General features: G+C 50.1%; 1 protein-coding gene and 1 pseudogene across 1 annotated transcript; both read left to right on the top strand.

Moving 5' to 3' along the window:
* Positions 1 to 7,223: 7,223 nt before the first annotated feature.
* On the top strand, positions 7,224 to 16,313 carry LOC133362064 (cyclin-dependent kinase 4-like). The gene is made up of 8 exons (XM_061581030.1): positions 7,224 to 7,354; positions 11,826 to 12,115; positions 12,320 to 12,449; positions 13,090 to 13,260; positions 13,698 to 13,813; positions 15,168 to 15,218; positions 15,741 to 15,906; positions 16,170 to 16,313. Exons 2-8 carry the CDS (start codon positions 11,904 to 11,906, stop codon positions 16,311 to 16,313), a joined length of 990 nt encoding a protein of 329 aa, XP_061437014.1. The 5' UTR covers positions 7,224 to 7,354; positions 11,826 to 11,903.
* A 2,940-nt stretch (positions 16,314 to 19,253) lies between these two features.
* On the top strand, positions 19,254 to 23,213 carry LOC133362066 (potassium voltage-gated channel subfamily A member 1-like; annotated as a pseudogene).
* Positions 23,214 to 23,539: the final 326 nt, after the last annotated feature.

The raw sequence follows: 23,539 nt of genomic DNA, 5'->3' as shown, positions 1-23,539 counted from the left end.
AAGCGCTGTGTAGTAAATCACTGAAGTGGGACTGTTAACTTCATTAGAGATCATGCACTAAACCACAGACAATTTCAGGAATTTCTGTCCGAGCTAAATGTTGACTATGAAGATGTTCTGTACCACACAGAAGTCCGTTGGCTGAGTCGAGGGAGAGTTTTGAAACGTTTCTAGGACTTACTTCCACAGATTACAGCTTTTCTGTTTTCAAAAAACAAAAAAGTACCAGAGCTCAATGATGCAGAATGGAAATGGCACCTTGCCTTTCTGACAGATGTAACAGAGCTACTCAACAGTTTCAATGTGCAACTTCAAGGAAAGGGGAAGCTCATCTGTGATATGTAATCACATGTCAAAGCATTTGAAGTAAAATTAGGCCTCCTCATCAAACAAGTGAAGGAGGAAAACTTCTGCCATCTTCCCACAACTCAAAATCTGTTAGCGGAAAAAACATTGGTTGCATTCCCAAACAAAACATGTGTGGATTCACTGGAAAAATTGCAAAAGGAGTTCCAATTTAGATTTAAAGAGCTTCATCTCCATGAACAGGACATACAGCTTTTCCATAACCCATTTTCTATTGACATTGAAAATGTGGATACAATTTACCAAATGGAACTCGCTGAACTGCAGAATTGTGACTCTGAAAGACGCATTCAAGTCAATCAGCCTTCATAATTTCTATGCATCTCTCCCCTCTGAGACATATCCTCATCTCAGGAACCATGCACTCAAAATGGCAACCATCTTTGGCAGCGCTTATGTCTGTGAACACACTTTTTCCAGAATGAAACATTTGAAATCTCCAACCAGATCTAGACTAACGGATGCACACTTGCATCACTTGTTACGACTAGCAGTGGCAAATATGGAACCGGACATTGACCATCTCATTAGCCAAAAGCAGGCCCATAGTTCCCATTGAAATACTGGCAAGTTTGTTGATTTAACTTTACTTGTTCTTCATTTTAAATATTGTATGTTCCCGTTTTGTTTCTTCACTTCAAAATAAGATATATGCAGTGTGCATAGGAATTTGTTAATAGTTGTTTTTTAACTATAGTCCGGCCCTCCAACGGTCTGAGGGACAGTGAACTGGCCCCCTGTTTAAAAAGTTTGAGGACCCCTGGTATAGAGTCTTGACGAGGGAGTTTTTCTGGGATGGATGGTGGTGGGAATCCGGTTTTAGGCAAGCATCCGTGTGGGTGGCTTTCCTGTAGACAGAATGGCTCATTGAACCATCAGGTCTCCTTTTAATTAGGACATCCAAAAAGGGTAGCTTGCCATCTTTTTCGACTTCCATGGTGAATCTGATGGCTGGGTGTATGGAATTGATGTGGTCGAGGAATTGGTCTAGAGCAGGCCGGCCATGTGGCCAAATGATAAAAGTGTCATCTACGTACCTCTTCCACAAGGTCGGGCATAGAGTGGCAGTCTGGATGGCGTCAGTCTCAAATTTCTTCATGAAAACGTTGGCTACAACCGGAGATAGGGGGGAGCCCATTGGGGTACCCTCAGTTTGTTTGTAGAAAGTTCCATTCCAGGTGAAGTATGTATTGGTTAAGCAGTGTCTCACCAGGGGGGGGGGGGGTACCCCAGCATTCAGTCCTTGATGAATCAAGTCTTCAATGATTGCGATGGTGTCAGGTACAGGAACTTTGGTGAATAAGGAAACCACATCCAAACTGACAAGCAGGTCGTCTGGGGACAGGGAAATCCCCTTGATTGTCGATACCAGATCAGTAGAGTTTAGTACCGCAGAGGTGTTTTTTCCAGTGACAGGCCGTAGGATTTCAGACAAAAAACGAGCCCTTCTACGCGACTTTACCGAAAGAACCAAGAAGACAAGTCCCTGCAGTCACGAAAGCTTTAGAGATTTCCTCGATTAAGTAGATAATTCAGTGTGTAACAAAAACATGTTTTATTGTTGTCCCTGTGTAGTAAAGTGTTATTACCTAATAGCTAGTGCCTCAAAAGTAGAGAAAGTGGGCTCTTAATACTCCACACAAACGTTGCTTGTGTGACCCAGGACACAAAAGCGAAGTGAATAATCCACTCCATTAATAACAGTGTCACAACAACATTGTCCCTTAGTACAGTTTTATTATCTAATAGCTTATGTCTCAAAAGTAGAGAAAGTGGCTATTGTTAATCTCAACAAATTCTAAATTTGAAGCTTTCGTGACTGCAAGGATTCATACTCGGAGGTTTTTTTCAGTAAAGTCACGTAGGTAGAAATAAATAAAACTAAAATAAATTAAAAATAAATTTAAATAAAATCTCCTCACAAACGTTGCTTTTGTGACCCAGGACATTGATAAATTTAACTATTTTAAATAAAAAAACGTGGCGTGCATTTGTGTCATCCCTTCACGTAAAGTCCTGCTCACAAACGCAAAGTTTGTGTGGAATAATACTATCCATTAAACATACTTTGTAGGCATAACCAATTTAGCAACACACAACACTTTACTACGCAGGGTCAGACCTCGTGTTAGGTAGTCACCCGGCAGCGGTGTTCTCGTTGTTGTTGTTGAACTAATAAATATAATCTAGATATGCAAGGAGACCCATGCATTGTATAGGTAAACCCACTAAAAGAAACTCCTTAAAAAAAAACATTTTAATACAAATTTATTTTTTATTTTAAAAAATTGTAACATTTTTTTAAAGAAGTCGAGCGGACAACGTGGAAGTGAACGACGTGTCGCCCACGAGCTTTGAGCGCGCCACACGCACACAGAGAGAGAGGGGGACGAATGAAGTTGAATAATAAAACAACAAGTTTGAGTTGCGCAACACGCGCTCGGCGCTCACCGCGTGTTCAGAAGCTTCGTGGGCGACGCGATTCCAGAGCTCAGGGGCCGCGGCGTTCTCGATTCCCGGCGGGCAAATAGATATTTAATTAATAAGACGTCCACGCTTTTAAAGAGACGCTTAAGTGATTGACGCCGATTTTTATTGATTGCTTTATCAATTAGGTGTTTTTTATTTCGAGTGATGCACGCACACGACGCAGGTGAGCCTGAGGCACGTGGCGCCTGGTTGGTGTGCGGGCAGTACGTTGTCACAGTGAGCACACAGTCTCGTGGATTGGACAACAGGAAGTAGACTAAACATGTTGTTACAAGATGTTGACCACGACAAACAGAGGCATATCACGTGAAGTGAAAGCGTTGAAAAATATAAAGGGGCAGAAATGACTCCATCAAGAAAACTACATTTTAATTAAAACCCAGTACACATGCAACGTTGAGACAATTTGGTTAACATAGGTGTTCACACACAGTGTGGTTAACAGGTGTACACACACAGTGTGGTTAACATAGGTGTACACACACAGCGTGGTTAACATACAGTGAGGGAAAAAAGTATTTGATCCCCTGCTGATTTTGTACGTTTGCCCACTGACAAAGAAATGATCAGTCTATAATATTAAAGGTAGGTTTATTTGAACAGTGAGAGACAGAATAACAACAAAAATCCAGGAAAAAATGTTATAAATTGATTTGCATTTAATGAGGGAAATAAGTATTTGACCCCCTCTCAATCAAAAAGATTTCTGGCTCCCAGGTGTCTTTTATACAGGTAACGAGCTGAGATTAGGAGCACACTCTTAAAGGGAGTGCTCCTAATCTCAGCTTGTTAGCTGTATAAAAGACACCTGTTCACAGAAGCAATCAATCAGATTCCAAACTCTCCACCATGGATAAGACCAAAGAGCTCTCCAAGGATGTCAGGGACAATATTGTAGACCTACACAAGGCTAGAATGGACTACAAGACCATCGCCAAGCAGCTTGGTGAAAAGGTGACAACAGTTGGTGCGATTATTCGCAAGTGAAATAAACATAAAAGAACTGTCAATCTCCCTCGGCCTGGGGCTCCATGCAAGATCTCACCTCGTGGAGTTGCAATGATCATGAGAACGGTGAGGAATCAGCCCAGAACTACACGGGGGGATCTTGTCAATGATCTCAAGGCAGCTGGGACCATAGTCACCAAGAAAACAGTTGGTAACACACTACGCCGTGAAGGACTGAAATCCTGCAGTGCCCGCAAGGTCCCCCTGCTCAAGAAAGCACATATACATGCCCGTCTGAAGTTTGCCAATGAACATCTGAATGATTCAGAGGACAACTGGGTGAAAGTGTTGTGGTCAGATGAGACCAAAATGGAGCTCTTTGGCATCAACTCAACTCGCCGTGTTTGGAGGAGGAGGAATGCTGCCTATGACCCCAAGAACACCATCCCCACCGTCAAATATGGAGGTGGAAACATTATGCTTTGGGGGTGTTTTTCTGCTAAGGGGACAGGACAACTTGACCGCATCAAAGGGACGATGGACGGGGCCATGTACCGTCAAATCTTGGGTGAGAACCTCCTTCCCTCAGCCAGGGCATTGAAAATGAGTCGTGGATGGGTATTCCAGCATGACAATGACCCAAAACACACGGCCAAGGCAACAAAGGAGTGGCTCAAGAAGAAGCACATTAAGGTCCTGGAGTGGCCTAGCCAGTCTCTACTATACACTACACTATACACTACTATACACTACACTATACACTACTATACACTAATATACACTACACTACTATACACTACACTACTATACACTACACTATACACTACTATACACTACACTATACACTACTATACACTAATATACACTACACTACTATACACTACACTACTATACACTACACTACTATACACTATACACTACACTACTATACACTACTATACACTACACTACTATACACTACACTATACACTACACTACTATACACTACTATACACTACACTACTATACACTACCCTATACACTAATATACACTACACTATACACTATTATACACTACACTATACACTACACTATACACTACACTATACACTACACTATACACTACTATACACTACACTACTATACACTACACTACTATACACTACACTATACACTACACTATATACACTACACTGCTCTCTATATGTTACATGTTGATATACATGACATCTTGATGTGACGTGTATCGGCCAAGAGTTTTCGTAGCTGTGAATTAAAAGTGTTTTGCATGTTCTGTCAAACAAAATCCTCAGGTTTCTATCTCATCGTTTTGATATCGCGATGGATTCAAAGTTGACGTCACTCGGGTAACGACGGCGGTCAACTGCACCGGTGCCGCGGTTTGGGTTGGGCTGTAGCAGGATGGAATTAATCCGCGACAGAATGAATGACGCATTCAAGTTCAAGTACTAGGTGTAGCCCTGTGAGCCATTCGGCTCTTGAATCGGGTGCAACCGCAACAAACAAAAAACTAAAAATGAACAAAAAACATCTTCAAGTGAATATGTGACTAAGTGCAAACAGAAAATCCAAGAAAAGACAGCAACATATTGCAGAAAAAGCACCGTACACCAACGCTGTCTGCAAAAATCCCAGTGGGATGCAAGTCAAACAACCAACAACAACAACCACAAGACAACTTAGATCAAGGCCATCAGTCTAACTCTGTACTACAACAAACAACAACAACCACAAAACAACTTAGATCAAGGCCATCAGTCTAACTCTGTACTACAACAAACAACAACAACCACAAGACAACTTAGATCAAGCCCATCAGTCTAACTCTGTACTACAACAAACAAACAAACAACAACAACAACCACAAGACAACTTAGATTAAGGCCATCAGTCTAACTCTGTACTACAACAAACAACAACAACAACAACAACCACAAGACAACTTAGATCAAGGCCATCAGTCAAACTCTGTACTACAACAAACAACCAACAACAACAACCACAAGACAACTTAGATTAAGGCCATCAGTCAAACTCTGTACTACAACAAACAACAACAACAACAACCACAAGACAACTTAGATCAAGGCCATCAGTCTAACTCTGTACTACAACAAACAACAACAACAACCACAAGACAACTTAGATCAAGGCCATCAGTCTAACTCTGTACTACAACAAACAACCAACAACAACAACCACAAGACAACTTAGATCAAGGCCATCAGTCTAACTCGGTTAATGCCGGGGAGGAAGCCAACCGGAGTCAATGGGACGGCCTAATATGGGGGTCTTTGTCGATCCACAAATCTCTTTAGATCGAGAAATCTCGGTGCCATCCACAAATCGTCAGTTTCTCGTTCAGAAATCACGTGGCGGGAGTCACTTTTAACGATAAAACATTTGTATTTCAAATATCACTGCTTGATCCACGCTCCATCGCATAGACCAACACACTCTAAATGTCAGAGCTCAATCACTGCTCGCTCCTGGGCCTCCCCTAGGTCGACTCAGCATCAATCGAGAGCCTGGTGCGGTGTGTAGCAGTGAACATCGCCACGGGAGAGACACAGGCGGCTGGGCGTGGTGCTGGCCACCCCCCCCCCCCCTCGTGGGCCTCCACTCGCGAGCAGCTCTTGTCTGTGGGGGGGGGAGGTACAGGGGGGTACTGGGGGGGGTACAGGGGGGTACGGGGGGGGTACGGGGGGGGGTACTGGGGGGGTACAGGGGGGTACTGGGGGGGTACTGGGGGGGTACGGGGGTACAGGGGGGTACTGGGGGGGGGGTACAGGGGGGGTACGGGGGGGGGTACATCACTTACACACACACAGAACTTTGCACGTATAAAGTAATGTGCATAGACATTTTTGATTTAAAGATTTCGTGACTGCAGGGATTCATGTTCTTGCTTCTTTCGGTAAACTCACGTAGAAGGGAGATACACAATACAATATAAAACAATAAAAATTAATTAAATTAAATCGCGACTTTTTCGCGGGCAACACACACGGACGGAAGCTTGCGTTGCCTCCGAAACGTCGAGATTTAATTTAAATTTCAAATTTTTTCACCTCCGTGACTTTACCGAAAAAAACACAGAGTATGCGCGTAGACTCTTTGGTTATTTCTATTTTATATTTAAAATGTTCACCCACGTGACTTTACCGAAAGAAGCAAAGGATATGGATCATATCAGTCACGAAAAACTTCAAATCGACTGCTGCACACACAGACCTGTGGCCAGTGTTGAGTTTATGGGCAGCGCTTATCAGCTCTACGGAATTTAGCCCCGCTGCCACGTGGTCGCCTATCCGCGCTACGTTTTCTAAACGCGCCCTGCTAAAGCCACGCGTTCCCACCAGCGGTCCGTCTCCCGCCCTGGTTGTGGTAGCGAAACGTCGAACCTCCTCCTCCACCTCCACCACCTCCACCACCACCACCTCCACCTCCACACGAGGCAATAGCTTCGTGTGTCACCTCCTCGCCACGACGGAGTAGAGAGCTCAAGACCCCCACCACCCACACAGACGTCTACGGAGCGAACCACGAGGTGAGTGAGTGCAGCCCTAGGCCACATTGCCCAGCCTGGTTGGGCTGGGCTGGCCTGGGATTGGGCTGGGCTGATACCCCCCCACCACCATCCCCTGTGGTCTTTGTGGAACAGTTGAGGGGTCTAAACTGTGTTGGTCAATCCGCCCGTGGAATGTAACATTCATGTAAATGTCTAAGTCGAGATCATTTAATCAGAATCTGGGGTCGTGACGGTGACTAGGTGGATGTTAACTCATTCGCCTGGTCTACAGGAGGTCATGAGTTCGATCGCGACCCTGTAGAGATATTGACTACCTCGCCTGGTCTACAGGAGGTCGTGGGTTCCATCATGTCCCTGTAGAGATGTTAACTCCCTCGCCTGGTCTACAGGAGGTTGTGAGTTCGATCCCAACGATGACGCCCCTCTATCAAGTTCAAGTTTATGTATTAGGTGTAGCCCTGTGAGCCATTCGGCTCTTGAATCGGGTGCAACCGCAACAAACAAAAAACAAAAAAATGAACAAGAAAACATCTTAAAGTGAATATGTGACTAAGTGCAAACAGAAAAACTAAGAAAAGACCAAAATATTGCGGAAAAAACACCGTACACCAACCCTGTGTGCAAAAATCCCAGTGGGATGCAAGTCAAACAACAACAACCACAAGACAACTTAGATTAAGGCCATCAGTCTTACTCCGTACTACAACAAACAAACATGGCCAAACGAAAAAAAAAAGGGCCGAACAAAAGCTGTTTAGGCACGCAGTGGCTGGGCATGTGGGTTACATGACCCAGCCAACGCAGCCTTGCCTGCCGGAGGAGCTCACCGATAGGACTTTGTCCAGGTCTTTCAAGGATTTGTGAGCTCCACCGGTTAAGATAGATCGTAGACAGGCCAGCCTCAATGTTTAGGCTGGTCTGTCTAGAATTTCCCTTGGGAGATCATCTCTGCCTGGTGCCTTTCCTGGTCGCCTTCAGGACTTCCTCAACTGATGGCACCTCAGCCACCCACTCACAGCATTTGAGGCACCGCAGCCTCAGCAGGGTCATCCCCACTTTTCAAATCTACAAACCTGTTCATGGGGGGGATCGGAGATTGGATCACCATACTTTCCCCTAATGACGGTGATAGGTGTGGCACTACAATTTACGTTTTTGATGGAATTAAACAGCGATGTCTGATCACGGGCTACTGAGGCAGATTCCATCTCCTCAGAAACCTGCGACCACCACCCATCATTGCAGCACCTCCCGGCTCTCAAAACCTCTGAGCGAAGGCTGCGGTAAGCCTCCTCATTCTCTGACGTGGAATGCTGTAGACCAGGGGTCCTCAAACTACGGCCCACGGGCCACATGCGGCCCGCCGAGGACATTTATCCGGCCCGCCGGGTGTTTTTGCCGCCGCTGCCTGTCTGTTACTTTTTTTCTACATGAGAAGGACGGTCATTGGTGGAAGAGGGAGAGGGGGCGGAGTTTCCCCCAATCAGACTGCATTGATGGGCAGTGCAGTCTGTATGTCTCTGTGTGGGCAAAGTTATTGCTGGTATATTGTTTTTGTAGCGCTGTATATATTGGTATTTTACTAATAGCAATTTTGACTCCCTAGGAAACAATGATGTCAAGAAAGAGAAAAATTGACTCGGAGTGTAGGATATTCAAAGAACAGTGGACTTATGATTATTTTTTCATGCAGTACAAGGAAAGAGCTGTGTGTCTGATATGCCAGAATATAGTGTCTGTGTTCAAAGAATACAATTTACGTCAACACTATAAAACTCAACATAAAGATACATTTGCTTGTTTGGTCGGAGAAGTGAGAAAAGATACAATATTAAAACTGAAAAATACATTAACAACTCAGCGAAATAGTTTTGTGAAGCAGAAGCAGCTAAATATGTCATCACTGCGAGCAAGTTTTCAAATTGCCAAGCTAATAGCATGCACTGGCAGACCATTCGTGGAGGGAGAATTTGTTAAAGAAAGCCTTCTTTCTGTTGCCAAAGAGATGTGTCCAGAGAAGGCCGATTTATTTAGTACAGTGAGTCTTTCAGGACCTACAATTACACGGAGGATTGAAGAAATGGGAGACAATTTGCATCAGCATTTGCAAAACTCCACAAAAAAAACTTTCCTATTTTTCCTTGGCACTCGACGAAAGCAATGATGTTCGTGATTCTGCACAACTTCAAATTTTTATTCGTGCGACGAATGACTATTTCGAAGTCACAGAAGAGCTTGCTGCACTGCAAAGCATCAAAGGAACAACTACAGGAGAGGATATCTTTCGATTTAAAGCTTTCGTGACTGCAGGGATTCATCTTCTTGGTTCTTTCGGTAAAGTCACATAGAAGGGAAGTAATAAAATAATTCTCACGACGTTTCGGCCACAACGCAAGCAGCCGTCCTCAGGTGAAAACCAGGTCTGTTGGGGAGACAGCGTCTGAATGAAAGAGCACACGAGCTTGGAGCATATATAAGCTGGGTTGGAAGCGGGGGAAAGAGCGCCTTGACAAAATAATTTCAATATCAAGAGGAATTTAGCATATTTATGGGAAATGCAGGAATGTGATTAGTACTACATATGCCCGTGCTGCATATGTAGTACTAATAACATTCCTGCATGTCCCATAAATATGCTAAATTCCTCTTGATATGCAAATTATTTGTCAAGGCGCTCTTTCCCCCGTTTCCAACCCAGCTTATATATGCTCCAAGCTCGTGTGCTGTTTCATTCAGATGCTGTCTCCCCGACAGACCTGGCTTTCACCTGAGGACAGCTGCTTGCGTTGTGGCCGAAACGTCGTGAGAATTATTTTATTATGTTTTATTTTTATTATTTTATTACTTCCCTTCTACGTGACTTTACCGAAAGAACCAAGAAGAGAGGATATCTATGAAAAGGTTTGCCAAACTGTGAATGGGTTGGAGCTGAACTGGGCTAAACTAGCCAGTGTGACAACTGATGGTGCTCCTAGTATGGTGGGTCTAAGAAAGGAGTAATTGCTCGCATTAACCAAGAGATGGACAAACATAACCATTCTCATCCAATAGCCATACACTGCCTCATCCACCAACAAGCGCTGTGTAGTAAATCACTGAAGTGGGACTCGGTTATGAAATTTGTGGTATCTTGTGTTAACTTCATTAGAGCTCATGCACTAAACCACAGACAATTTCAGGCATTTCTGTCTGAGCTAAATGTTGACTATGAAGATGTTCTGTATCACACAGAAGTCCGTTGGCTGAGTCGAGGGAGAGTTTTGAAACGTTTCTATGACTTACTTCCACAGATTACAGCTTTTCTGCTTTAAAAAAACAAAGAAGTACCAGAGCTCAATGATGCAGAATGGAAATGGCACCTTGCCTTTCTGACAGATGTAACAGAGCTACTCAACAGTTTCAATGTGCAACTTCAAGGAAAGGGGAAGCTCATCTGTGATATGCAATCACATGTCAAAGCATTTGAAGTAATATTAGGCCTCCTCATCAAACAAGTGAAGGAGGAAAACTTCTGCCATCTTCCCACAACTCAAAATCTGTTAGCGGAAAAACCATTGGTTGCATTCCCAAACAAAACGTGTGGATTCACTGGAAAAATTGCAAAAGGAGTTCCAATTTGGATTTAAAGAGCTTCATCTCCGTGAACAGGACATACAGCTTTTCCGTAACCCATTTTCTATTGACATTGAAAATGTGGATACAATTTACCAAATGGAACTGGCTGAACTGCAGAATTGTGACTCTGAAAGACGCATTCAAGTCAAGCAGCCTTCATAATTTCTATGCATCTCTCCCCTCTGAGACATATCCTCATCTCAGGAACCATGCACTCAAAATGGCAACCATCTTTGGCAGCACTTATGTGTGAACAGACTTTTTCCAGAATGAAACATTTGAAATCTCCAACCAGATCTAGACTAATGGATGCACACTTGCATCACTTGTTACGACTACCAGTGACAAATATGGAACCGGACATTGACCATCTCATTAGCCAAAAGCAGGCCCATAGTTCCCATTGAAATACTGGCAAGTTTGTTGATTTAACTTTACTTGTTCTTCATTTTAAATATTGTATTTATTCCCGTTTTGTTTCTTCACTTCAAAATAAGATATATGCAGTGTGCATAGGAATTTGTTCATAGTTTTTTTAACTATAGTCCGGCCCTCCAACGGTCTGAGGGACAGTGAACTGGCCCCTGTTTAAAAAGTTTGAGGACCCCTGCTGTAGACTATGAGAGTGGGCCTGTCGCTTTTTCTCAGCCAGCCTGAACACCTCCTCTGTCAGCCAGGGTCTCTGGGGAGGTCTGAACCGCGTACCCAAAGCAGCCATTGCAGCTGCATGAGCCACAGTCATTAACCTCGCCCATTTACCCTCGATGTGTATCTGTGACCCTCTGTGACAATTCTCTCTCTCTCTGTCTCTCTGCGACTCTCTGCTTCTGTCTCTCTTGCGTCTCTCTGTGGTCGCTGCTGCTGCTGCTGCTAGCGGCGGCGGCCTTCCGGCAGCAGAGGACATCCACGTGACCTGCGGCGTCTGCGTTCGAAGCGTTTGGGGGCGGCGGGGATGGAGCAGCAGTACGAGTCCGTGGCCGAGTTGGGCGCTGGGGTCTACGGGGCCGCGACGACTTTGAAGGCTCGCGACCTACGGGAGCAGGGCCGCTTTGTGGCGCTGCTCAAGGGCCTGCGCCTGCAGACAGGCGGGGGCCCGGAGGAAGATGCCTGGCAGCTGCTGCAGCTACAGCTGCTCACGAAGCTGGAGCACCCCAACGTGGTGAGGTGGGTGTCTCTCCCACCCCTCGCGCCGCGTCACAATCCCTCGCAATCGTCGCCGCGTCAGCCTCCATCCTCCAATTCTCCACGGTCATCGTGTCTTGAAAAGATTAGGAGACAGATCATCGTCGTCGTCGTCAAACCGAGATGACTTCTGCGCTCTCTTGCTCTGATGTCTCCGACCCCCGACCCCCGACCGGCCTGCCCCAGGCTGCTGGACGTCTTTGTGGATATTCGTGACGAGGGCGGCGCGCGTCACGCCGTGGTCTGTGAGCTCGTAGACCAGGATCTGTCCACCTACCTGGGGAAGTCGCCCCACACACCGTCCCACCACATCAAGGTGCCACCGCCAGCACCACCACCACCCACCCCGTCACTCCCTACTCCACCCCCAAAAGGCAACACCACTCTCAGAGTCTCTGTGTATCTCTATGGGTCTCTGTGTGTCTCTGTGAGTCTCTATGAGTCTCTGTGTGTCTCTGTGTCTATGAGTCTCTATGAGTCTCTGTGTGTCTCTGAGTCTCTATGAGTCTCTATGAGTCTCTGTGTGTCTCTGTGTATCTCTGAGTCTCTATGAGTCTCTACCAGTCTCTGTGTATCTCGCACGCACGTTGCCAGCCGAGCCTCGGAGCGGCTAACGAGTTTACACTCCCCCCCCCCCCCTCCTTGTGTCGTGACCTTGTGCCGTGCCCTTGTGCCGTGCCCTTGCGCCGTGACCTTGCGCCGTGACCTTGTGCCGTGCCCTTGCGCCGTGCCCTTGCGCCGTGACCTTGTGCCGTGACCTTGCGCCGTGACCTTGTGCCGTGCCCTTGTGCCGTAACCTTGTGCCGTGACCTTGCGCCGTGCCCTTGCGCTGTGCCCTTGTGCCATGACCTTGTGCCGTGACCTTGCGCCGTGACCTTGTGCCGTGCCCTTGTGCCGTGACCTTGTGCCGTGACCTTGCGCCGTGACCTTGTGCCGTGACCTTGCGCCGTGCCCAGGAGGTGACGCGCCAGCTGCTGTGTGGGCTGCGCTACCTGCACGGCCACGGCCTGGAGCACCGCGAGCTCACGCCACGCAGCGTCCTGGTGACGGCCTCCGGGCGCGTCAAGATCGCCGGCTGGGGGCTCGCACGCTTCCTGGACAGCGCGAGCAGGGCTCCCACCCCGGCGGTGAGTAGAGAGAGTGAGAGAGAGAGGTCTTCTTGGTTCTTTCGGTAAAGTCGTCACGTAGAAGGGAAGTAATAAAATAATAAAAATAAAACATAATAAAATAATTCTCACGACGTTTCGGCCACAACGCAAGCAGCCGTTCTCAGGTGAAGACCAGGTCTGTCGGGGAGACAGCGTCTGAATCTGTCTTCCGGCCAACACCGGCGACGATTATCTTAACCGGTCCCGGGCCTCCCCTAGGTTGACTCAGCCCCAAAAGAGTACCCGGTGCGGTGCGCGGTAAACATCGCCACCGGGGAGACAAAGGCGGCCGGGCGCGATGCTGGCCACCCACCCCCTCGTGTGCCGGCCGTCATAGGTGCTGCTAACGGCACTTGCCCCTACGGTGTGTGAAGGCTACACGGGGGATCTTTGTCTTTGTGTGTGTGCTGCTGTAGGTGTCCCCGTCGTGGTACCGCGCCCCGGAGCTGCTGCTGCTGCGGGTGACCTGCGGCCCGGCCGCTGCCGACCTGTGGAGCGTCGGCTGCATCTTTGCTGAGATGTTTACACGCAGGTGCTCCTTGAGCACCGCCACCCGCACACCCAGCCACCTAGCAACCCACCCACCTAGCAACCCACCTAGCAACCCACCTAGCAACCCACCTAGCAACCCACCCACCTAGCAACCCACCCACCTAGCAACCCAGCCACCTAGCAACCCACCTAGCAACCACCCTCACCTAGCAACCACCCTCACCTAGCAACCACACCCACCTAGCAACCCACATAGCAACCCACCCAGCCACCTAGCAACCCACCCACCTAGCAACCCACCCACCCACCTAGCAACCCACCTAGCAACCCACCCACCTAGCAACCCACATAGCAACCCACCCACCCACCTAGCAACCCACACCCACCCAGCCACCACCCCCTAGCAACCCACCTAGCAACCACCCCACCTAGCAACCCACCCACCCACCTAGCACCCACCCTCACCTAGCAACCACCCTCACCTAGCAACCCACCCACCCACCTAGCAACCACCTAGCAACCCACCCACCTAGCAACCCACCCACCCACCTAGCAACCCACCCACCCACCTAGCAACCCCCACCCACCCACCTAGCAACCCACCCACCTAGCAACCCACCCACCCACCTAGCAACCCCACCTAGCACACCCACCCACCTAGCAACCCACCCACCCACCTAGCAACCCACCCAGCACACCTACCTAGCAACCCACCCACCCAGCAACCCACCCACCCACCAATCTAACAAACCACCCACACCACCTAGCAACCCACCCAACCCAGCAACCCACCCACCCACCTAGCAACCCACCCACCAACCCACCCACCTAGCAAACCCCACCCACCCACCAATCCACCAAACCACCCACCCATTCAACCCACTCAACAACCCACCCACCCACCTAGCAACCCACCCACCAACCCACCCACCTAGCAACCCACCCACCCACCAATCCACCAAACCACCCACCCATCAACCCACTCAACAACCCACCCACCCACCTAGCAACCCACCCACCCACCTAGCAACCCACCCACCCACCTAGCAACCCACTCGACAACCCACCCACCAATCTACCAAACCACCAACCCACCAACTCACTCAAGAACCCACCCATCAACCCCACCCACCAACCCACCCACCAACCCACCCACCTCTCCCGCACGCAATGTCACCACAGGCCTGGCAAGGTGGCGTCGCCACGGCGCCCGTGCCAGGATAGGTGCGCGTTACGGAGCGCGTGAAGGTCAAGGGACAGACCCGGCAGATGCCTCCGTGGGTCCACCTCTCCCCCATTACATCGGTGTTGTTATGATGATGATGACGACGACGACGTGTTATTATTCTCAGCGACGTCGCATCAGGTGACCTCCTTGTCTCTCCTCAACGCAGGCCTCTCTTCCCCGGAGGCTCCGATGTCGATCAGCTGACGGAGATATTCCGGTGAGTTGCTCGTGGACGAGCGTGCGGTGGGCAGCGGCGTGGGGGGCCAATAGACGGTCATCTAATTTGTTATCAGCAAGCAACGTGGGGGGAGGGGGGGAGGAGGGGGAGGGGGTGGGGAGGGGGGGAGGGTGGGAGAGGGAAGTGGGAGGAGGAGGGGGGGAGGGGGAAGGGGGAGGAGAGTGAGGTGGGGAGAGGGAAGGGGGAGGAGAAGGAGGGGGGAGGAGGAGGAGGGGGGGAGAGGGAAGGGGGAGGGGGGAGGGGGAAAGGGGAGGAGAAGGAGGGGGGGAGAGGAGGAGGGGGGAGGAGGAGGAGGGGGGGGAGAGGGGGGGAGGGGGGGGAGAGGGAAGGGGGAGGAGTATTTGGCTGCTGATGTGAATTCCGCAACAGCCACTTCGTTGCGCAATCATTTATGAAATTAGGTTGATAGTCAACAGCTGAATTCTCACCGTCACCTCCGCCGCCCCCCCCCCTACCCCCCCTACCCCCCTACCCCCACCCCCCCCGTGGCCCCCACCCCAGTCTTCTGGGCGTGCCGAGCCTGGAGGAGTGGCCGCTCGGAGCCTCCCTGCCGCACGGCGCTTTTGCCGGCCTCCCCGCTGCTCCGCGGGCTCTGGCTGACTCCGTGCCGGAGGTCGGGCCGGAGGTCGGGCCGGACAACGAGAATTTGGCGATGGCGCTGATGCTGGTGAGACGCGGGCGGATTGTACGCGGCGGCAATTGTCGCGGCGGTCGAACGACGCGTTGTTCAGATGCGTGTCCGTACGGGGGTTACCGTCAAGCGGGCAATAACGCATCGTGTCTCTGTGTGTCTCTGTGTCTGTGTCTCTCGTCTCGTGTCTCTGTGTCTCTCTGTGTCTTTCGTCTCGTGTCTCTGTGTCTCTCTGTGTCTCTCTGTGTCTCTCTGTGTCTCTCCGCCGCCCTCCGCACGCACGGCCGTGCCTCCCGCAGGACCTGCTGACCTTCAGCCCCCGCAAGCGCATCTCCGCGTTTGTCGCCCTGTACCATCCGTACTTCTCTGAGGCCACAGACGTGGCCACGGGCGAGAGTACGGCCACAAGCGAGGGTGCGGCCACGGGCGAGGATGAGGCCTAAGGAGTGGGCCACCGGGGCAAGGCCTAAGGAGTGGGCCCCGGGGCGAGGCCTAAGGAGTGGGCCCCGGGGCGAGGCCTAAGGAGTAGGCCCCGGGCAGCAAGGCCTAAGGAGTGGGCCCCGGGCAGCAAGGCCGAGGGAGTTTGCTTCGTTTTTCGTTGGTCGCTTGTGTTGCGCCCGAAACGTTGCGATTTGATTGTTTTAATGTTTCACCGACGTGACTTCACCGAATAAAAGCAAGGAGTAATAAAAGTGAACTCTGAAGCAGCAAAGAAAGTGAAGTACCTCTTTGTTGTCATCGTGTTGTTGTTTTCACAAGTGTTGCAGTGGGCGACTTATTAAGAGCACGCCGTTACGTAGCGCAGCTACGCACAGGCGATCTGTATTGATTGTGTAGTGGTGGTATTGACGTGCGCCGGCAGTGATGGATCACGGGGCGCGGGGTTGGGCACGCGATGTGGGCGTGGCATGGACGCGCGCGCCGGTGGTGAGGCGCGCTCACACAAGCTGGGAAAAGAGGATCGTAGCGAGTGCGCAGTGATTGGTCAGATAAGTGGGTACTCTCAGCGACGTCCGCAGGAGGGGTATAAAGGGGGACGCGCGAGAGCACTCGTGGTCAGTGTTAACCAGTTGAAGACCGAAGACGGGGTGGAGGAGGTAGTGGCCCGAGACCCCTAGTCCCGCCGTCCTTGTGGGGACCGGGGCCCTGTGTGGCTCGGAGCCGAGACTGGGGGGACCGTAGTCCGACGCCCGTGTGGGTCGGGACGGTGGTACCCAGAGCCGAGACGGGCACCCCGGCTGGGTGTGTCCCGGAAGGCTACGGGGCATAAGAGCCCGTGTCAGTACAGCTGAGTGGGTGTCCGTGTAGCTGAGTGGGTGTCCGTGTAGCTGAGTGGGTGTCCGTGTAGCTGAGTGGGTGTCCGTGTAGCTGAGTGGGTGTCCGTCACCCGTGTAACTAAGTGGGTGTTTGTCACCGTTGTAACGAAGTAGGGTGTTAGTCATCCGTGTAACTACAAGTTGGTGAAAATAAAGAGGTGCTACCCGTGAAGTCGTCTCCTGCCGAGTTACTACTTTACAATTGTATAATGCTCTAGACTTCTAGGTCAGTCATCATATATCTGTGTGACAGCGTCGCAGCCATGTGCGCACTGACACGGCCATATGACGATTGAGTATAAACCAGAGGTCGCAATCGGGTACCCGATACCCGTACCCTACACGATACCCGGCTAGCCGTACCCGGACGGGTACGGGTACCCGTTTGCGACCCTGGTGCAGCCGGGTACGGGTAGACAGTGAGTCACTGGTGAGTCACCGTGTGTCACTCATTTCCCAACGTCTTGTCTCTTACAATACAAGTTCCTAGAATCAACCCACCCAGCGCCTGCAAACATGGCTTCATACCCAGAGGTCGCAATCGGGTACCCGATACCCGTACCCTCCCCGCCTTACCCGGCCGTGGTTACGGGTAGTCCCGGGTAATTGGGTAGGGTACGGGTACCCTTTTGCGGACCCTGGTGCGGCCGGGTGGTATGGGTAACGGAACTCAAACCAGTTTGCGGACCTCTGGTATAAACTGAGACTCACGTGGATACATGCCCCACACAGGGCCTGAACCATTGTTCAACACAATCGGGGTCGTTCACTCACCCCGGTTCAATGACACAGCAATACAATTTTAGCCGGTTTTAAATACGGTGCTTCTACACAGAGTGTACAGGATTTCCACTGTTGTCCTGTATGCACGTTCTATCTGGCCACGCAGCGGCTGGGGAAAAGAACATCGACTCACAAGTTTGTTGGGGGGCCAATGAGTCACAATCCCAGGTGGGGTGCCATGGTAGACATGAGGACCTCCTATGGGCTGTCCACCAATGGATGTCCTGTGAAGAATGTTTGAAGCTCCTTTTTGTAAATCACCGTTGAAGGCCTCCTGATACCATGTTGAGAATCCATAAGGTGAATGAGTTGAACATTTTACTCGTAGGAACCTATGGTTACACAGCCCACACGGGATTATTGTGTCCGTCGGCAGGGAGGGGCGGGGTGGGGAGACGGGCTGGGTGGGGTGGGGCTGGGTGGAGAGGGTGGGGTTGGTGGGGCTGGGTGGGGAGCGTGGGGCTGGGTGGGGAGGGGCTGGTCACCCCCGTGGTGACCTTATAAAACTCAACGTTTCACTGCTCACGCCGGCTTGTGCCCGCCCTCACAGTCGGGCATATTTGCGGAATACACCACGCCGCCGTTGACCCTGCAGGCCATTGAGCGAGCAACGTTCCTAGCAGCTCCCTCCGCAGGAGGAATGTGTTTATGTGTCGTTAGACCCTCCACCACCCGATGACACAGCCCATCAGTGAGGGTTGCCACGTAAACAAACACGCCGTGTCGTTACTCGCACAGCGGCACACAGGTGCGTTGGAGAGTAAACCCACGACAACAACGTTTACAATTCCAGTGTGAATTATAGATTTGAAGTGTTCGTGACTGCAAGGATTCATACTTTGGTTTTTTCGGTAAAGTCACGTGGGTACAAAATCTAAATAAATTAGATCACGACGTTTCGGGCGCAACACAAGCATCCTTCTTCAGGTAGGGACAACTTAGAAGGAGGCTTGTGTTACGCCAGAAACGTGATTTAATTTTTAACAAAAAATTAACTACGTGACCAACGAGTATAACACTGGTCAAACACTTTTTCTGCTGATTCCAAATCTGGCATCAGTTTTTGTCTATCACAGCAGGTTTTGGAGATATCAAATATTTGCATTTTCAATAAAAAACTGCAGAAGAAAAATATTAAATAAATGTGGATATCTACATAAAATGATATTATAAACACACTATCCTAAAAATACAGCACCATATTTTAACACTAAAGCAGTCACCGACTCGCAACAACTTGCAATCATAAGTGACAGAGTTAATTTCGGGTTAAAATCAATGAAAATGGGGTATGCCGATAGCATAAAAGTATAACCGGGTTAAAAGCAAGTTTTTCACTATAAATCCTTTATATGCGTGGCGGCTAGAGTCCTCTCGTCCTCTGGCTTGAGATGGCTGCCACCTATGGGTCAGATGATTGTCTGCCACCATTAAGCAATTGGTAATTAAATATTTAATTTGTTTTCCCTAAAAAGTGTTAAAATTTTGCACAAAAAATTTCACGAACATTAATTGTCACGCACAACGAGTCTGTGTGCAAAATGTCAGCTCGATTGGATCACGGGAAGTGGGTTAAAAAACGACCGAAAGATTTGCACGGTCCTAAGCAAGCAAGCGAACTTAATATAAAGGATTATAAAATGAGATGTGATGGAGCAAATCTGAGATCACATTTGGAATCGCAGCCTGAAGTGAGTCTAGAACAGCTGCACAAGTCCAGGCCAGAGACGAAGATCCCCCGTGTAGCCTGCAGCGACTGCTGGGGCAGCAGGAGCTGAACGAGTGGACGGCGACTCTGGAACCCACAACCAACCGGCGGGTGGCGAGCGATGAGGTCGGCCATAAATGACGTCACACGATTTAGGACGATTTTTGACCCCCCCCCCCACCCCCTCGTCACCCCCCCCCTCAAATATGACGTCACAAAGCTCTGCCCCCCACCCCCCCAAAAATAAAATGCTTCAAATCGCTTTAAACTCTGATGTTGTAGGAGAAAACATTGATTAACAAGTCTATTTAATTAAGTAGAACGTGTTGTCTATATCTTATTGGTTCTTTCTGTAAAGTCACGTAGAAGGGAAGTAATAAATAATAAAATGAAAATAAAACATTAAATAATATTTATATTATTTAAAGTTGCGCATTTTGATGTGACGTCACATTTCTCAACCCCCCCCCCCTCGTCACGCATCGTCACAAATGTCTGACCCCCCCCCTCCCCATAGGTGCGTGACGTCATTTATGGACGGACCCTTAGCATGAACCGTTTGCCCCCAATCAATAGGTTTTTGTTCACAATTTATTTCAATGTCCAATATATTCTAGTGCTGTGCAAGAGCCTGTCAGTGCTGTTTGTTTAACCCCCCCCCCACCAACCCTCCATCAAATGTAAACGAATGAAATCGATACTTTATAATCGATCATTTTAATATTACCACTACGCCGATCTCGGAGTGGTCAAAGCACGCGTCTGCGCATGCGCGGTTGCCACGGCGACCGCGCATGCGCAGAAGCGCTGATAGTGCGGTTGCCACGGCAACAGAGCAACACAGCAGCTGAGAGGGGTAAGTCTTGAACAGCAACTTCAACGCCCTCAGCACCAGCACCACCACCACCACGATGTTTTGTTGTGTAGCTACTACCATAGAGTTAGTAGATACTACTCGGTAGACACTACTGCTGTAGAGGGAGCCACTTGATACTATTGTACAGTGAAGCCTCACGCAGCAATAATCTCTTAGTTAGAAGGAGGCTACGCTGAGCCTACGATGCCTGTTTACCCAGCAAGGCCTCAACTGAGTAGTAAATAGTAGATAAAACTAACAATTATATTTTTAATAATGAAAATTATAGAAATAAATAGAATAAAAGTAATTTATATTTCCTATTTATAGAAGAATTTCCGTTATTTTTTTTTGCCCACGGACTTTACCAAAAAACCAAAGAGTATGAATCCTTGCAGCCACGGAGCTTCACATCTCCACTTTGCGTGTCATCTTCACCTGGTTGCGTGGATTTTCTCCCTCCGGGTCCTCCCGTTTCTCCCCCAACTTTTTGTAATCGACGTTCGTAGCCGGTATTTGCCTGCTGGACATTTACAAGTGAGAGAAGCCGCTTCGAGCCAGCTCAATGGCCTTACCTGCTGAAATAAAAATCGCCTTCAGTTGCGGTAGTTTGACTCTTGCGAATGAAGTCACTGGACTCCTAACGTCCGCTGTGAAGCAGACGGCAATAGTGACAGTCTTGTATGGACGTGTGTTGAACGTTGTCACCGTACGTAGCCAACCGTGCGAATCGGAGTATCGGTACGGTTAGTAGGCAACCGCAGTATTAACCAGGGCGGTGCTGCCTTCAACTGTGATCCTCTGCGACAATTGGTGAACGCGCTACCGCCAGGCCGTGTGTTCCTTCGCGAGCCCGATGCGTGCTTGAGCGTGATACTCAAAGCTCTGCACAGATAGAATCAAGAATCCATTGCTGTACCACCAACACATTTCATTTCTGCGCTCCCACTGATTTTCTGCGTATTTTTTTTATTCCACGCGGCTTGTTTCTGTTGACATTTTTGTTGTCGAAATCCGCCGCCTGCCATCCTGACCCCCGCCAGAGGTCGCAACCGGGTACCGATACCCGTACCCTACCGATACCGACTACCCATACCGGCCGGGGGTACGGGTAGCCGGGTATCCGTTTGCGACTCTGGTGCGGCCGGGTACGGGTTAGGCCATGAGTCACTGGTGAGTCACCGTTTGTCACTCATTTCCCAACGTCTTGTCTCTTCTCACAATTCAAGTTCCTAGAATCAACCCACCCGCGCCTGCAACATGGCTTCATCCCAGAGGTCGCAATCGGGTACCAGATACCCGTACCCTACCCGTACCAGGGTGGGTACGGGTAGGGTACGGGTGCGGGCGGGTAGGGTACGGGTAAGGAATCAAACCCGTTTGTGACCTCTGACCCCGCGCAGTTCTCCAACCGCCATGTACGAGGCGGCGCTGCTTGACGGCGGCACAGAGCCGCTGACGCACGAGTCCTGCGAGAGGGTCGTCGTCAACGTGTCGGGGCTGCGATTCGAGACGCGGCTCAAGACACTCGGCCAGTTCCCGACACCCTTCTAGGCGACCCCGGCAAGAGTCGCGCTACCACGACCCCTGCGCACGAGTACTTCTTCGACAGGAACCGGTCGAGTTTCGGACGCCATCCTCCACTACTACCAGTCCGGCGGCGGCTGAGACGGCCCACTCAACGTCTCCCTCGAAGTGTTCGGCGAGGAGATCGAGTTCTACGAGCTCGGCATCGAGCCGTGGTCAAGTTCTGGGAAGACGAGGGCTTCATCGGAGAGGAGGAGGTGGAGGAGGAGGAGCCGCTGCCATCGGACGAGTTCCAGCGGCGGGTGTGCTGCTGTTCGAATACCCCGAGAGCTCCATCGCGGCCAGGGGAATTGCCACCGTGTCCGGCTGGTCATCCTCATCTCCATCATCATTGCCTCGAGACTCTGCCTGAACTCAGGGACGAGAATAAGCAGAAGTTTCTCCCGGCAAAGGACATGAACGGGACGCGGGTCGACGGCACGCGCGGCTCTGTCCCCGATCCATTTTTTATCGTGGAAACTATTTGCATCGTTTGGTTTTCCTTTGAACTGCTGGTGAGGTTTTTTGCGTGCCCCAACAAACTGGGATTTTTCAAAAGCATCATGAACATCATTGACATCGTGGCCATCCTGCCCTACTTCATCACCCTTGGCATCGAGATGGCCAAGCCCCAAGGGCATGACCAGCAGGCCACGTCACTGGCGATTTTGCGGATGACCCGGCTGGTGCGAGTGTTCCGGATACTCAAGCTGTCCAGGCACTCCAGGGGCTTGAAGATCCTGGGCCAGACTTTGCAGGCGAGCGCGAGCGAGCTGGGCCTGCTCGTATTTTTCCTCGTCATCGGCGTCATCCTCTTCTCCAGCGCCGTCTACTTTGCCGAGGCCGACCAACTAAACTCGGAGTTCCGAAGCATCCCCGACACCTTCTGGTGGGCCATCGTAACCATGACGACGGTGGGTTACGGCGACATGTGTCCCGTGACGGCGTGGGGCAAGGCGGTGGGCTCGCTGTGCGCCATCGCCGGCATGCTCACCATCGCCCTCCCCGTGCCCGTCATCGTCTCCAACTTCAACTACTTTTACCGCCGCGAGACGGGCGGTGAGGAGCGCGCAGCCGCCTGCGTCTCTCAAGCCGCTTGCAGCAGCAGCAGCAGGTGGAGGAGAGAAGAAATAGCGGAAGCCGTCCACGAGCATCTCCACATACGTGGAGATGCGCGACGATCTGAGCAGCGACGTTGACTTCGAGGTGAAGATGCACCTCAAGCGCGACAAACACAACGGCATCGACAGAGACGTCCGATGCTCCGCCTTGCAAGTCGTCACGAAATGCCTCGAGGTATTTGTTCGCGATGAATGTGCACTGACATCGCTTACCTGTCGCTACGCTTGAATGGTCGAATGGACGTTTGAGTCGCGTGGTCAATAAATGTTTTCAAGTCAACTTCACGTCTGCGAACGTAAGTGTCTCCGTGTGCATAGC

The sequence above is a fragment of the Lethenteron reissneri genome, unplaced genomic scaffold (genome assembly GCF_015708825.2).
Source record: "Lethenteron reissneri isolate LAM-NWPU_2019-01 unplaced genomic scaffold, ASM1570882v1 scaffold_1355, whole genome shotgun sequence".
Lineage (NCBI taxonomy): Eukaryota > Metazoa > Chordata > Hyperoartia > Petromyzontiformes > Petromyzontidae > Lethenteron > Lethenteron reissneri.
Note: the sequence above shows the minus strand (reverse complement) of the source record. Positions and strands in the feature narration are given on the sequence as shown.

Excerpts from the sequence above, each read along its gene's own strand:
- LOC133362064 (XM_061581030.1), top strand. The coding sequence starts at position 11,904 with ATGGAGCAGCAGTACGAGTCCGTGGCCGAGTTGGGCGCTGGGGTCTAC. Across the intron at positions 12,450-13,089 it reads CACCGTCCCACCACATCAAG|GAGGTGACGCGCCAGCTGCT; the intron begins GTGCCACCGCCA and ends CGCCGTGCCCAG. Across the intron at positions 13,261-13,697 it reads GCAGGGCTCCCACCCCGGCG|GTGTCCCCGTCGTGGTACCG; the intron begins GTGAGTAGAGAG and ends GTGCTGCTGTAG.